We start from the raw sequence: 14,969 nt of genomic DNA, 5'->3' as shown, positions 1-14,969 counted from the left end.
GCACAAAGGAAGATGGTTGTGGTGGTTGGAGGTCAATCATCTCAGCTCCAGGACGTCACTGCAGGAGTTCCTCAGGGTGGTGTCCTCGGCCCAAACATCTTCAGCTGCTTCATCAGTGACCTCCCTTCCATCATAAGGTCAGAAGTGGGGATGTTTGCGGATGACTGCACAATGTTCAGCACCATTCGCTATTCCTCAGATAATGAAGCAGTCCATGTCCAAATACAGCAAGACCTGGACAATATCCAGGCTCGGGCCGACAAGTGACAAGTTGCATTCACGCTACACAAGTGCCCGGCAATGACCATCTCCTACAAGAGAGAACCTAACCACTGCCCCTTGACATTCAATGACAATACCATCGCTGAATCCCCCACAGTCAACATCCTGGAGGTTACCACTGATCAGAAACTCAGCTGGACTCAGTCACATTAATACTGTGACTACCAGGTCAAAGGCTAGGAATCCTATTACCTCCTGACCCCCCCAAAGCCTGTCCACCATCCACAAGGCACAAGTCAGGAGTGTGATGGAATACTCCCCACTTGCCTGGATGAGTGCAGCTCCAACACTCAAGCAGCTCGACACCATCCAGGCCAAAGCAGCCCCGCTTGATTGCTCCTCATTCCACAAACATTCAATCCCTCCACCACCGACACACAATGGCAACCATTTGTACCATCGACAAGATGCACTGCAGTAACTCACCAAGGTTCCTTCGACAACACCTTCCAAAACCATGACCACTGCCATCTAGAAGGACGAGAAGTAGATTCCTGGGAATCCCATCACCTGGAGGTTCCCCTCCAAGTTAGTCACCACCCTGACTGGGAAATATATCGGCCTTTCCTTCACTGTCACTGGGGCAACAGCCTGGAACTCCCTCCCTAACAGCACAGAGGGTGAACCTACTGTTCAAGGACTGCAGCGGGTCAAGAAGGCAGTTCGCCCCCACTTTCCCCTAAATTAATTTTTTAAAAGGGGCGGGATTCTCCCATCCCGCGGCAGAGTGTCCACGCTGTCGTAAACGGCGGGAACGGGCCGCTGCCAGGAGTAATTCTGGCCCCTACAGGGGGCCAGCACAGCGCTGGAGTGGTTCGCGCCGCTCCAGCTGCCGGTCCCAGCGCGAACTGTGCGCCGCGGGATCCGTGCATGCGCAGTCGCACCGGCGCCAACGCGCACATGCGGGGTGGCCTCCGTCAACACGCACATGCGGGGTGGCCTCCGTCAACACGCACATGCGGGGTGGCCTCCGTCAACACGCACATGCGGGGTGGCCTCCATCAACACGCCAGCCCCGAAGCAACATGGCGCAGGAATACAGGGGCCGGCGCGTAGGAAAAGAGGCCGGGGGACAGAGAGGCCGGCCCACCGATCGGTGGGCCCTGATCGCGGGCCAGGCCGCATCGGAGCCACCCCACACCGGGGTCGGGGTCAGAGGCCCCCCCCCCCCCCCCCGCCACCCCCACAGGCCGCCACCCGACCCTTGCACACAGAGTTCCCGCTGGCTGCGAGCAGGTGTGGACGGCGCCGGTGGTCCCCGTTTTTTTTTTTCACGGCCGCTCGGCCCATCTGGGCGGGAGAATCGGCGAGCCGGCCGCGTAGGGCGGCCCGCGACTGGAGCCGGTGGCGGGGATTCGCCGGCCCGGACCAGGGCTGGGAGAATCCCGCCCACGGTTTTCGTACACCGAAAGCCGAATGAAACAGTGAGAGATCCGATCGACGGACTCCAATAATACTCACTTGTCTGCGTTGCCGTAGCTATCGAAAGCGGAGGTAACAGAAACGATGCAAATCACCAAAGGGGAGCCTAGAAACAGAGACAGGTAAATAGCAACACACTTTCCGCTGTTAATCAAACCAACAACACTGACAGTCTGACATCCTCATTTGTCTGTGAAACATTGAGGCCATTTCAGCAGCACTTCTTAACAAAATAAGTGTCTAGCAAACCACTGGCGTTCCCATCAGCACACACTGAAGCTGTCACCCAGGGCCAATCGGGTAGCACTCTGCTCTCGGAGTCAAAACGTCATAGTCCCATCCCATAGACTTGTGCAGAAGGATCCATGCCAACCCTTCAGTGCAGCACTGAGGTGGGGCTGCATGGTCAGGGGAACCAGCTATCAGTTGAGATGTTAAGGGAGAACTAGGGAATAGGGACAGTGGGGCTCTGAGGCAGAGCAGACGGGGAGAAGTTGCTGAACACAGCGGGTCTGGTGGCCTGAAGTGCATATGTTTTAATGCAAGAAGCATTACGGGTAAGGCAGATGAACTTAGAGCTTGGATTAGTACTTGGAACTATGATGTTGTTGCCATTACAGAGACCTGGTTGAGGGAAGGGCAGGATTGGCAGCTAAACGTTCCAGGATTTAGATGTTTCAGGCGGGATAGAGGGGGATGTAAAAGGGGTGGCGGAGTTGCACTACGGGTTAGGGAGAATATCACAGCTATACTGCGGGAGGACACCTCAGAGGGCAGTGAGGCTATATGGGTAGAGATCAGGAATAAGAAGGGTGCAGTCACAATGTTGGGGGTTTACTACAGGCCTCCCAACAGCCAGCGGGAGATAGAGGAGCAGATAGGTAGACAGATTTTGGAAAAGAGTAAAAACAACAGGGTTGTGGTGATGGGAGACTTCAACTTCCCCAATATTGACTGAGACTCACTTAGTGCCAGGGGCTTAGACGGGGCGGAGTTTGTAAGGAGCATCCGGGAGGGCTGCTTAAAACAATATGTAGACAGTCCAACTAGGGAAGGGGCAGTACTAGACCTGGTATTGGGGAATGAGCCCGGCCAGGTGGTAGAAGTTTCAGTAGGGGAGCATTTCGGGAACAGTGACCACAATTCAGTAAGTTTTAAAGTGCTGGTGGACAAGGATAAGAGTGGTCCTAGGATGAATGTGTTAAATTGGAGGAAGGCTAATTGTAACAATATTAGGTGGGAACTGAAGAACCTAGATTGGGGGCGGATGTTTGACGGCAAATCAACATCTGACATGTGGGAGGCTTTCAAGTGTCAGTTGAAAGGAATTCAGGACCGGCATGTTCCTGTGAGGAAGAAGGATAAATACGGCAATTTTCGGGAACGAGAGATATTGTAGGCCTCGTCAAAAAGAAAAAGGAGGCATTTGTCAGGGCTAAAAGACTGGGAACAGACGAAGCCTGTGTGGAATATAAGGAAAGTAGGAAGGAACTTAAGCAAGGAGTCAGGAGGGCTAGAAAGGGTCACGAAAAGTCTTTGGCAAATAGGGTTAAGGAAAATCCCAAGGCTTTTTACACGTACATAAAAAGCAAGAGGGTAGCCAGGGAAAGGGTTGGCCCACTGAAGGATAGGCAAGGGAATCTATGTGTGGAGCCAGAGGAAATGGGCGAGGTACTAAATGAATACTTTGCATCAGTATTCACCAAAGAGAAGGAATTGGTAGATGTTGAGTCTGGAGAAGGGTGTGTAGAAAGCCTGGGTCACATTGAGATCCAAAAAGACGAGGTGTTGGGCGTCTTAAAAAATATTAAGGTAGATAAGTCCCCAGGGCCTGATGGGATCTACCCCAGAATACTGAAGGAGGCTGGAGAGGAAATTGCTGAGGCCTTGACAGAAATCTTTGGATCCTCACTGTCTTCAGGTGATGTCGCGAAGGACTGGAGAATAGCCAATGTTGTTCCTCTGTTTAAGAGGGGTAGCAAGGATAATCCAGGGAACTACAGGCCGGTGAACCTTACTTCAGTGGTAGGGAAATTACTGGAGAGAATTCTTCGAGACAGGATCTACTCCCATTTGGAAGCAAATGGACGTATTAGTGAGAGGCAGCATGGTTTTGTGAAGGGGAGGTCGTGTCTCACTAACTTGATCGAGTTTTTCGAGGAGGTCACAAAGATGATTGATGCAGGTAGGGCAGTAAATGTTGTCTATATGGACTTCAGTAAGGCCTTTGACAAGGTCCCTCATGGTAGACTAGTACAAAAGGTGAAGTCACACGGGATCAGGGGTGAGTGGCACGGTGGATACAGAACTGGCTAGGTCATAGAAGGCAGAGAGTAGCAATGGAAGGATGCTTTTCTAATTGGAGGGCTGTGACCAGTGGTGTTCCGCAGGGATCAGTGCTGGGACCTTTGCTGTTTGTAATATATATATATAAATGATTTGGAGGAAAATGTAACTGGTCTGATTAGTAAGTTTGCAGACGACACAAAGGTTGGTGGAATTGCAGATAGCGATGAGGACTGTCAGAGGATACAACAGGATTTAGATTGTTTGGAGACTTGGGCGGAGAGATGGCAGATGGAGTTCAATCCGGACAAATGTGAGGTATTGCATTTTGGAAGGTCTCATGCAGGTAGGGAATATACAGTGAATGGTAGAACCCTCAAGAGTATTGACAGTCAGAGAGATCTAGGAGTACACGTCCACAGGTCACTGAAACGGGCAACACAGGTGGAGAAGGTAGTCAAGAAGGCATACGGCATGCTTGCCTTCATTGGCCGGGGCATTGAGTATAAGAATTGGCAAGTCATGTTGCAGCTGTATAGAACCTTAGTTAGGCCACACTTGGAGTATAGTGTTCAATTCTGGTCGCCACACTACCAGAAGGATGTGGAGGCTTTAGAGAGGGTGCAGAAGAGATTCACCAGAATGTTGCCTGGTATGGAGGGCATTAGCTATGAGGAGCGGTTGAATAAACTCGGTTTGTTCTCACTGGAACGACGGAGGTCGAGGGGCGACCTGATAGAGGTCTACAAAATTATGAGGGGCATAGACAGAGTGGATAGTCAGAGGCTTTTCCCCAGGGTAGAGGGGTCAATTACTAGGGGGCATAGGTTTAAGGTGAGAGGGGCAAGGTTTAGTGTAGATGTACGAAGCAAGTTTTTTTACATAGAGGGTAGTGGGTGCCTGGAACTCACTACCGGAGGAGGTGGTGGAAGCAGGGACAATAGTGACATTTAAGGGGCATCTTGACAAATACATGAATAGGATGGGAATAGAGGGATACGGACCCAGGAAGTGTAGAAGATTGTAGTTTAGTCGGGCAGCATGGTCAGCATGGGCTTGGAGGGCTGAAGGGCCTGTTCCTGTGCTGTACATTTCTTTGTTCTTTGATCTTTGTTAAACCAGGGCCGCCATCTACCCTCTCAGGTGAATGTAAAAGATTCTCCAGAAGAGCAGAGCAGCTCCCCACCGGTGTCCTAGCAAATGGTCATCCCTCAACCAACATCGCTTGAAACAAAAAGGATCTGATGATTGCCACAATAATCTCTCCGATAAACCTGCTGTCAATCATTATCAGCCGGATGCTGCTAACCCATCGCTAATCCCCAGCCACCGGGAATCTCACCACCTTGTGTAGTCACTGATTGATTGTTTTATTGTCACATGTACCGAAGTACAGTGAAAAGTATTTTCCTGCGGCCAAGGGGATGTACACAGTATGTACACAGGAGACAAAAAGAATAATCGACAGAGAACATCGACAAATAAGTAATTGTCCTCCACCTGCAGGGCTTGATCACAATATTCGGCGAGTTTTTTTTAACTAAATTGTGACCTCACTGGACATCTGAAAAATGTGTTGCCCTATTATGTATTTTCTTTTCTTTTCATGTACTAACTGCTCTGTTGAGCTGCTCACAGAAAAATACTTTTCACTGTAGCCCGGTACATGTGACAATAAACAATCCAATCCATTACTTAGCAAACGATCGGCATTATTGTTCCCCATTTCATCCCCACTTCTCTACTCCTGCTGTTCTACTCATCCTCCAACTGTCCTGAAGCCTGGTCCAATTATACTCACCCCAGCCTATCCCGTAGTAGTAAAAGTGTTTGCTTTCCTCTGAACCGAAGACTTTGATAACCATGCTGTACAGGTGGAGACCTTCGACCAACATCCAGGAGAAAACGCCAAGGAAGAAGAAATGAAGAAGAATTGCCAGGGCCTTGCATGGGAGCTGGAGGGAGGAGGATGGATTCCGTTATTATCACATCCCAAATATACACTGATGTGTAAAATACTGGGAAAGGTTTGTCACACGGTACGCAAGTTGGGTATCACAACTAAACGGCCGACGTGGCCATGAACTTGATTGATCTCTAAGGACGCTGCACACAAAATGACTCTAATACAAAACTGACTCACTTTAAAGCGTTTTTGGATATCCTCGGGTTATAAAATTGTTTTTTTTTAAAGTAGAAAAACAATTTCAGCGACCGTAACGCGTGGCCATTGCGTACATCTCAACACTTATATTCATAAAGTAGCTATGTACCACAGTTCTTACAAACAGAAATGTATTGATCCGATTAAACACGACCCATTGTAAATGTCATGCACTCCACTCCGATCTCAGTTGTTTACCTGCAGTAACCGTAACAACAGTCAATCATTTGGAATTACAAACACCTTTGAACAATCACTCCCGTTAGCCGTGTGCGATTAAATTTCCCACAGACACGGAAAGTGGAACTTTCAGCAACTAATCTGATGGCGGCCAAGTCCTTCTCCAGACTTCTGAAGTTGACTTTGTCGTATTCTACACGCCACAGGCTCTGCTAATCCGTCACGCAAACTGCGGCGCTAATTATTCTGACTTGAGTTCCAGTCAATGATATGAAGTGTTTTAAAATGGGTTTGTTTAGCACGAATCTTTGCAAAACGCCACTTTCCAGATTTGCTGCTAATCAGGACATGACCAATTATAGAACCACATTCACTAATTAGTCTTTCTCTTCATTAAACTGTCTCCCTTTTAAGGTAATTAGAACATTGTACATTTTTAATCCCATTCAAAGTGATAGCAGGCCTTTGCTGAGCTGCACTTGTCCTGGACAATTAGCCTTTCTCTCTCTCTCCATACCAATGAGAGACTCGTACACAAAAGTTAATTGAGTATCTGAGTAACTAAGAGCAATTTATCGGCAGTAGTGATCCTGCAAAAAATTTTAATCTTTATCAGTGCCTAATGTGGGCAAGCAGAACGGATAAATCATGAGGCAATGGATGACATATTGCAGCTTGACATCTGACCTTCATGTGATGGGCGCATCAATTTAGGAATTTATGTCGGTCGGTAATTTTCTAATTACATAGAACTGCATAAAATGTACAGCACAGAATCGGGTCATCTGTCTAACATATGCTCACTGGTGTTCATGCTTCACATGAACCTTCTGTCGACCCTTTACATCTCACCCTATCACATGTCTTTCTCTTCCTTTCTCCCTGTATGTGTAGCTTTCCCTTAAATGCATCTCGTCTCTTCACTTCAACCACTCCCCCGGTAGCGAGTTCCACATTTTCACCACTCTCTGGCTAAAGACGTTTTTCCTGAATCGCTGCTGTTGGATGTATTGTCAGCTTTCCGAGCTAGTTCTGATGAAAAGCCATCAACCTGAACTGTTTTTCTCTCTCTCTCTCTCTCTCTCTCCACAGATGCTGCCAGGTTTGCTGAGCGCTTCTAGCGTTTTCTCTCTTTATTTCAGACTTCCAGCGTCCGCAAATTTAGATTTTTTTTTTGTGCGGGGAAGGACGGTCTGTGGCCAAGACCCTGAAGAGTGCGGAGAACAGAGAGGTTCAGAGGTTCCCACAGACAATTCCCCAGAAAGGGGCTGCTAAGCTTCATAGAAGCCAAGACACATCAGATGGCTTCAACCCCCCTCAGACCCTTTAATCTGTGAGGCCTCCATTCGCTTTCAAATAAAAATAGTTTTTTGTAGGTTGCAATTGACAGGATAATAGCTTCCAAACAGCCAGGTGTCTGGACTGTTTATTGTCATTGCCCTTCACGCTTGATTACACCTTAGGTAACCTGCTGTGAAGCTAACCATAATGTTCAGAAACATCTAGCTATGGTTGACAGCTCCTCGCCACATCAAAATAAGTTGAGTGCTTTCTGTTGAGAAAAAGAGGAAGTGAATGCATTTATCTCCTCCGATGTTTACAAACAGTGTGGTTAGCTTTGAAGCAGAGTAGTTGAGATGCATTCATGCATGAAGGGAAATGAAAATCAACAATCCAGGCACCTAGCTGGTCTGGAAGCAATTACCCTGTCAGTAACAACCTACTATAAACTATTTATCTTTGAAAGTTGATAGAAACCTCGCAGATCAAAGGATCTGAGGTGGTTTAAAACCTTGTGATGTGTCTTGGCTTTATACGAAGTAATAGCTGCTGCTTTCTACGCTGCTGTCTGAGGCAGCAGGTGTAAGGGACGGATAAGTGAAAAAGTAGTGCGTTGTCACTGTTTCTACCTGTACTGCTCTTTAGCTTCCAGATGGGGGTGACTAATATGAAAGGGGTCTCTGATATGGAGGGGGTCTCTGATGTGGGGAGTCTCTGATATGCACGGGGTCTCTGATATGGACCGGGTCTCTGATATGGACGGGGTCTCTGATATGGGGGGCCTCTGATGTGGGGGGGGGGGTCTCTGATATGGGGGGGTTCTCTGATATGGGGTGGTTTAGCTCAGTGGGCTAGACAGCAGATTTGTAATGCAGAATATTGCCAGCAGCGCGGGTTCAATTCCCGGACCAACTTACCTGAACGGGCGCCGGAATTTGGCGACTAGGGGCGTTTCACAGTAACTTCATACTTGTGACTGTCATGATATGCAAACATGCAGCTAATGAACACATAGAATAGGACACGACCAATGAGCAGTCAGGACACTCAGGGGTGGTATCTCACTATAAAAGGGATGAGGCACTCACACCCCGCCTCTTTCCACAGACCAACATCTACAGAGTGAGACAGGGTGTATCCTCAGCATCACACCCCAGCACGTGGCTCAGAGCAAGGCTGGTTCAGTTAGACTGAGTTACTATGTTTAGATTAGCAGATGGTCGAACTCATTGAGAACTGTGCTAATAGTTCAATAAAACACTTTGAACTCACTTCAAAGTCTGGAGCATCTTTTACTCAAAACTGCATCAAGTGGCAGCTTGTGTTATTCCAAGTTACAGAACACAACATGATACCAAGACTCTGTTCAGATGAGATGGTAGTTCTCATCCGTGATGAGACAGCCAAGGACCCCCTATTGCGGCATCCACAATCTCACCAATGGCTGGCAGAAAGGGCAGTGCCCACAATTTTACAATGTGAAGGATGACCTGACGGTGATTGGTGGTATCCTCCTCAAGCTGGACCGGATTGTCATTCCGCTCAGTCTCCAGAGCTTGTGACAATAAAGGATTATTATTATCTCTGATATGGAGTGGGTCTCTGATAGGGAGGGGGTCTCTGATATGGAGGGGGTCCCTGATAGGGAGGGGGTCTCTGATAGGGAGGGGGTCTCTGATAGGGAGGGGGTCTCTGATAGGGAGGGGGTCTCCGATATGGAGGGGATCCCTTATAGGGAGGGGGTCTCTGATAGGGAGGGGGTCTCTGATAGGGAGGGGGGTCTCTGATAGGGAGGGGGGTCTCTGATAGGGAGGGGGGTCTCTGATAGGGAGGGGGGTCTCTGATAGGGAGGGGGGTCTCTGATAGGGAGGGGGGTCTCTGATAGGGAGGGGGTCTCTTATAGGGAGGGGGTCTCTTATAGGGAGGGAGTCTCTGATAGGGAGGGGGTCTCTGATAGGGAGGGGGTCTCTGATAGGGAGGGGGTCTCTGATAGGGAGGGGGTCTCTGATAGGGAGGGGGTCTCTGATAGGGAGGGGGTCTCTGATAGGGAGGGGGTCTCTGATAGGGAGGGGGTCTCTGAGTTGGGGAGTTCTCTGATATGCAGAGGGTTGATGGGGATTTGATGTGGTGCGATCAGGTCACCGTCATGCGTGCATGTTGTGGGGGGGGGGTGACCCATAATTCCCGTGTTGGGGGTTGGGGAAGGATGTCCCTACTTGTCAGCGGGGGAGGGCAGGATTTGTGTTGGGAGGGGAGGGGGACCAGCCACGGGACAATGGTATCGGGCTGCCTGCTGTAAATGGCGGCCTGACCCCGGGAATCCCGTGGGTTCCAGGCCGTGCGTGGCAAGGGTGCGGGAATCATTCCTTGGCGCCGCTCCCAGCGCCAGCGCAGACCAGGAGCAATTCTACTCCAGTGTGAGAACCTAGTCTCCCAAACGGAGAATCCAGCCCATTCTTTAGTTAGAGGGCCAGGTACTGGTTTGTATGTTCCACTACAGAAAGGAAATTTAAGACAGAGAGAGTGCCCAGTGTCAATTCACCAGGATGATCCTCGCGAAGGGCAATAATTGTCATCGGGAGAACTGGAAAATACTGGAATTGTTTCCACTGGATCAGAAAAGACAAAGAGAAAATTTAATAGAAGATTTTTAAAAAAGTTTTGTTCGAGTGAATATTTTTTTAAAAATAAATTTAGAGTACCCAATTCATTTTTACAATTGAGGAACAATTTAGCGTGGCCAATCCACCTACCCTGCACATCTTTGGGTTGTGGGGGCGAAACGCACGCAAACACGGGGAGAATGTGCAAACCCCACACGGACAGTGACCCAGAGCCGGGATCGAACCTGGGATCTCGGCGCCGTGAGGCAGCAGTGCTAACCACTGCGCCACCGTGCTGCCCTCGTTCGAGTGACTATTGAAATGCCAAATGCTCTGGTGGGGCAGCTGCAACAAAGGGCAATTTAAAATCGGTATGCAGAGAGATTAGCAATAATGTCTTCGCACAAAGCCTTTTAGGAGATTGTATAACCCGAGACTGTGAATGGTTGAAAGCAGGGGCGATTCATCACTTAACAAAAAACTGGATAAATATCTGAAGCAGAGGAGGATACGGGTGATGGCAAGAGACGGGGAGAAGGGGTAGGTAGGGTTTTGACAGCATCATCGAGGAGTAAGCTCAATGGGCTAAACGTCCACGTCTTCGCTTTAAACCATGATTCAATAGTCCAAATTCTACCCTTTTAGTCCTTGGGCGAGATATCATTCCAGCTGCTATCCTCCACTAACCCCATCTCTCCTTCACCATGTAACGAGGCCCTGAAAATGAAATGAAATGAAATGAAAATGAAATGAAATGAAAATCGCTTATTGTCACAAGTAGGCTTCAAATGAAGTTACTGTGGGACTTCCGGGTGCGGCGATGACCAGCTGGGTCGCACGTTTCGGCACCTCCCGTTGGAACGGACTTTTGGGCTCTTATTAGGAGCCCCAACGGCAATTTTTAACGGCAAAAATCACTGTGCGGTGAAATAGAAAGGAATCCCCCCGGATATATATGGAAAAAGGAGAGGATAGCGGCCGGATTGCAGTGGATCCTTTGGAGCAGCGGCAAGGAAGGGAAGCTCGAAGCAAGATGGCGTCGGAAGGTGGCCGTTTGGTATGGGGCCTGGAGCAACAAGAGTTCCTGCGGCGCTGTGTGGAAGAGCCGAAGAAGGAGGTGTTGGCCCCGATGCTACAGGCGATTGAAGGGCTAAAGGAGGCGCAGAGGACCCAGGAGCTGGAGCTTCGGGTCGTGAAGGCAAAGGCTGCTGAAAATGAAGATGAAATACAGGGCCTGGTGATGAAGACAGAGACGCACGAGGCACAACACAAAAGGTGTGTGGAAAGGTTGGAAGCCCTGGAGAATAATTCGAGGAGGAAGAATTTATGAGTCCTGGGTCTTCCCGAAGGCGCAGAGGGGGCGGACGTCGGGGCATATGTGAGCACCATGCTTCACTCGCTAATGGGATCGGAGGCCCCGACGGGCCCTTTGGAGGTGGAGGGAGCTTATCGAGTTCTGGCGTGAAGACCGAGGCCTGGAGAAATTCCTCGAGCCATAGTGGTGAGATTTCACCGCTACAATGACAGAGAGATGGTCCTAAGATGGGCGTAGAAAACTCGGAGCTGTAGGTGGGAGAACGCGGTGATCCGCGTGTACCAGGATTGGAGTGCGGAGGTGGCGAGAAGGAGGGCAAGTTTCAACCGGGCCAAGGTGGTGCTCCACAAAAAGGTTAAATTTGGAATGTTGCAATCGGCGAGACTGTGGGTCACACACCAAGGGAAGCACCACTACTTTGAGACGGCAGAAGAGGCGTGGACATTCATTGTGGACGAGAAGCTGGAATATTCCGGCGAGAGAAAGAGCTTCTGGGATAAAGTGGTGGGATGATTATGTGGGGCGGGGAAGGGGAAGATTTTTCAATTTGTTAATTCTTCAATCCTGTAACTTTTCTCTCTTCCCCTCATTTGGGGGGGGGGGGGGGGGGGGGGGGGGGGGGGGGGGGAGTATGAGGAACTGTGGGCGCCGGTGGGAAGGAAAGGGGAAGGAGAAGGGAACTGCGCCATTAGGGGCGGGGCCAAGTGGGAAACACGGGAGTTGCTCCCGCGCTAGGGTAATTGTGGCGGGAACGGGGACGCAGGAAGGAGGGGGCCTCGCACAATGAGGGGCCGAGGGCAAACGGGGAAGCAGAGGTCAGCCAGAGTTCGCTGACTTCTGGGAGTAACATGGGGGGTATAATTACGCTAGAGGGGGATCTAGCGGAGGGGGGGGGGGGAGTTACCTGGGTTGCTGCTGCTAAGGGGAAGGGGGGGCTGTTATGGGGCGGGGTGGTCGAGACGGGAGGGCACCGTCAGTGGGATATACGGGTACGTGGGAACCGGGTAAGGAGCTGGGTTAGAAAAGGGGATGGCTAGTCGACAAGGCGGTGGAGGGGTAAAGAGCCCCCCAACCCGGCTGATCACGTGGAACGTGAGAGGGCTGAATGGGCCGATTAAAAGGGCACGGGTACTCGCACACCTAAAGAAATTAAAGGCAGATGTGGTTATGTTGCAGGAGACGTACCTGAAATGGACAGACCAGGTTAGACTACGTAAAGGATGGGTGGGACAGGTGTTTCATTCAGGTCTAGATACGAAGCATAGGGGGGTGGCTATTTTAGTGGGGAAACGGTACTGTTTGAGTCAAAGACCATAGTGGCGGACAGTGGGGGTAGATACGTGATGGTGAGTGGCAGATTGCAAGGGGAGGCGGTGGTTCTGGTGAACGTATACGCCCCGAACTGGGATGATGCAAACTTCATGAGGCGTATGTTGGGGCGTATCCCGGACCTGGAGGCGGGAAAGTTGGTAATCGGGGGGAGACTTCAATACGGTGCTTGATCCAGGGCTGGACCGGCCAAGGTCCAGGACCGGGAGGATGCCGGCAGCGGCCAAGGTGATTAAGGACTTCATGGAGCAGATGGGAGGAGTAGACCCCTGGAGATTTATTAGGCCTAGGAGTAAGGAGTTCTCATTTTTCTCCCATGTTCACAAGGTATATTCACGGATAGACTTTTTTGTCCTGGGAAGGGCACTGATCCCGAAGGTGACAGGGACGGAGTATACGACCATAGCCATCTCGGACCACGCTCCACATTGGGTAGACCTGGAGGTAGGAGAGGAAAAAGAACAGCACCCACTCTGGAGAATGGATATGGGCTTATTGGCGGATGAGGGGGTATGTCTAAGGGTGAGGGGGTGTATCGAAAGGTACTTGGAGCTTAATGACAATGGAGAGGTTCAGGTGGGAGTGGTCTGGGAGGCGCTGAAGGCGGTGGTCAGAGGGGAATTGATATCCATAAGGGCATATAAAGGGAAGCAAGAGAGTAAAGAAAGGGAGCGATTGTTGAGAGAACGTCTGAGGGTGGATAGGCAGTATGCAGAGGCACCGGAGGAGGGACTGTACAGGGAAAGACAAAGGTTACATGTGGAATTTGACCTGCTGACCACGGGTAAGGCAGAGGCACAGTGGAGGAGGGCACAGGGAGTACAGTATGAGTATGGAGAGAAGGCGAGCCAGCTACTGGCCCAACAATTGAGGAAAAGGGGAGCGGCGAGGGAGATAGGTGGGGTGAGAGATGAGGAGGGAGAGATGGAATGGCGAGCGGAGAGAGTGAACGGGGTGTTCAAGGCATTTTATGAGAGGTTGTATAAGGCTCAGCCCCCGGAAGGGAAGGAGGGAATGATGCATTTCCTGGATCAGCTGGAATTCCCGAAGGTGGAGGAGCAGGAGAGGGCGGGACTGGGAGCACAGATTGAGGTGGAGGAGGTGGTAAAAGGGATTAGGAGCATGCAGGCAGGGAAGGCCCCGGGACTGGATGGGTTCCCGGTGGAATTTTACAGGAAATATATGGACCTACTGGCCCCGCTTTTGACGAGAACCTTTAATGAGGCCAGGGAAAGGGGGAAGTTGCCCCCGACTATGTCGGAGGCGACGATATCGTTACTTTTGAAGAAGGAAAAAGACCCGCTGCAGTGTGGGTCCTACAGGCCCATTTCCCTTTTGAATGTAGATGCTAAGCTCCTGGCCAAGGTGATGGCGACGAGGATAGAGGATTGTGTCCCGGGGGTGGTCCACGAGGATCAAACTGGGTTCGTTAAGGGGAGACAGCTGAACACGAATATACGGAGGCTGCTAGGGGTGATGATGATGCCCCCACCAGAGGGGGAGGCGGAGATAGTGGTGGCGATGGACGCCGAGAAAGCATTCGACAGAGTGGAATGGGACTACCTGTGGGAAGTGTTGAGGAGATTTGGTTTTGGAGAAGGGTTTATTGGATGGGTACAGCTGCTGTATAGGGCCCCGGTGGCAAGTGTGATCACGAACAGGCAGAGGTCTGACTACTTCCGTCTTTATAGAGGGACGAGGCAGGGGTGTCCCCTGTCTCCGTTACTGTTTGCATTGGTAATTGAGCCCCTGGCCATAGCATTGAGGGGCTCCAGGAAGTGGAGGGGAGTACTCAGGGGAGGAGAAGAACACCGGGTATCATTGTATGCAGCTGATTTATTGCTGTATGTTGCGGACCCAGTGGAGGGGATGCCTGAGATAATGCAGACACTCAGGGAGTTTGGGGAATTCTCGGGGTACAAATTGAATATGGGGAAGAGTGAGTTGTTTGTGGTGCATCCGGGGGAGCAGAGCAGGGGAATAGATGATTTACCGCTGAGGAAGGTAACAAGAGATTTCCGGTACTTAGGGATTCAGATAGCCAGGAGTTGGGGAACCTTACACCGGCTTAATCTAACACGATTGGTGGAACAGATGGAGGAGGATT

General features: G+C 50.4%; 1 protein-coding gene across 2 annotated transcripts in view; it reads right to left on the bottom strand.

Annotated features, from left to right (window-relative positions):
- Nucleotides 1–14,969, bottom strand: part of adgrd1 (adhesion G protein-coupled receptor D1) — an 850,441-nt gene that overhangs the window by 368,030 nt on the left and 467,442 nt on the right. For both annotated transcript variants that reach the window (XM_072517886.1, XM_072517956.1), the window contains 2 exons: nucleotides 5,792–5,945; nucleotides 1,744–1,810 (listed from right to left, as the gene is read on the bottom strand). In XM_072517886.1, the coding sequence (XP_072373987.1) occupies nucleotides 1,744–1,810; nucleotides 5,792–5,945 (221 nt within the window). The remainder of the gene's footprint in view (nucleotides 1–1,743; nucleotides 1,811–5,791; nucleotides 5,946–14,969) is intronic.

This window comes from Scyliorhinus torazame, chromosome 1 (genome assembly GCF_047496885.1).
Source record: "Scyliorhinus torazame isolate Kashiwa2021f chromosome 1, sScyTor2.1, whole genome shotgun sequence".
In the NCBI taxonomy this organism is placed as follows: Eukaryota; Metazoa; Chordata; class Chondrichthyes; order Carcharhiniformes; family Scyliorhinidae; genus Scyliorhinus; species Scyliorhinus torazame.
Note: the sequence above shows the minus strand (reverse complement) of the source record. Positions and strands in the feature narration are given on the sequence as shown.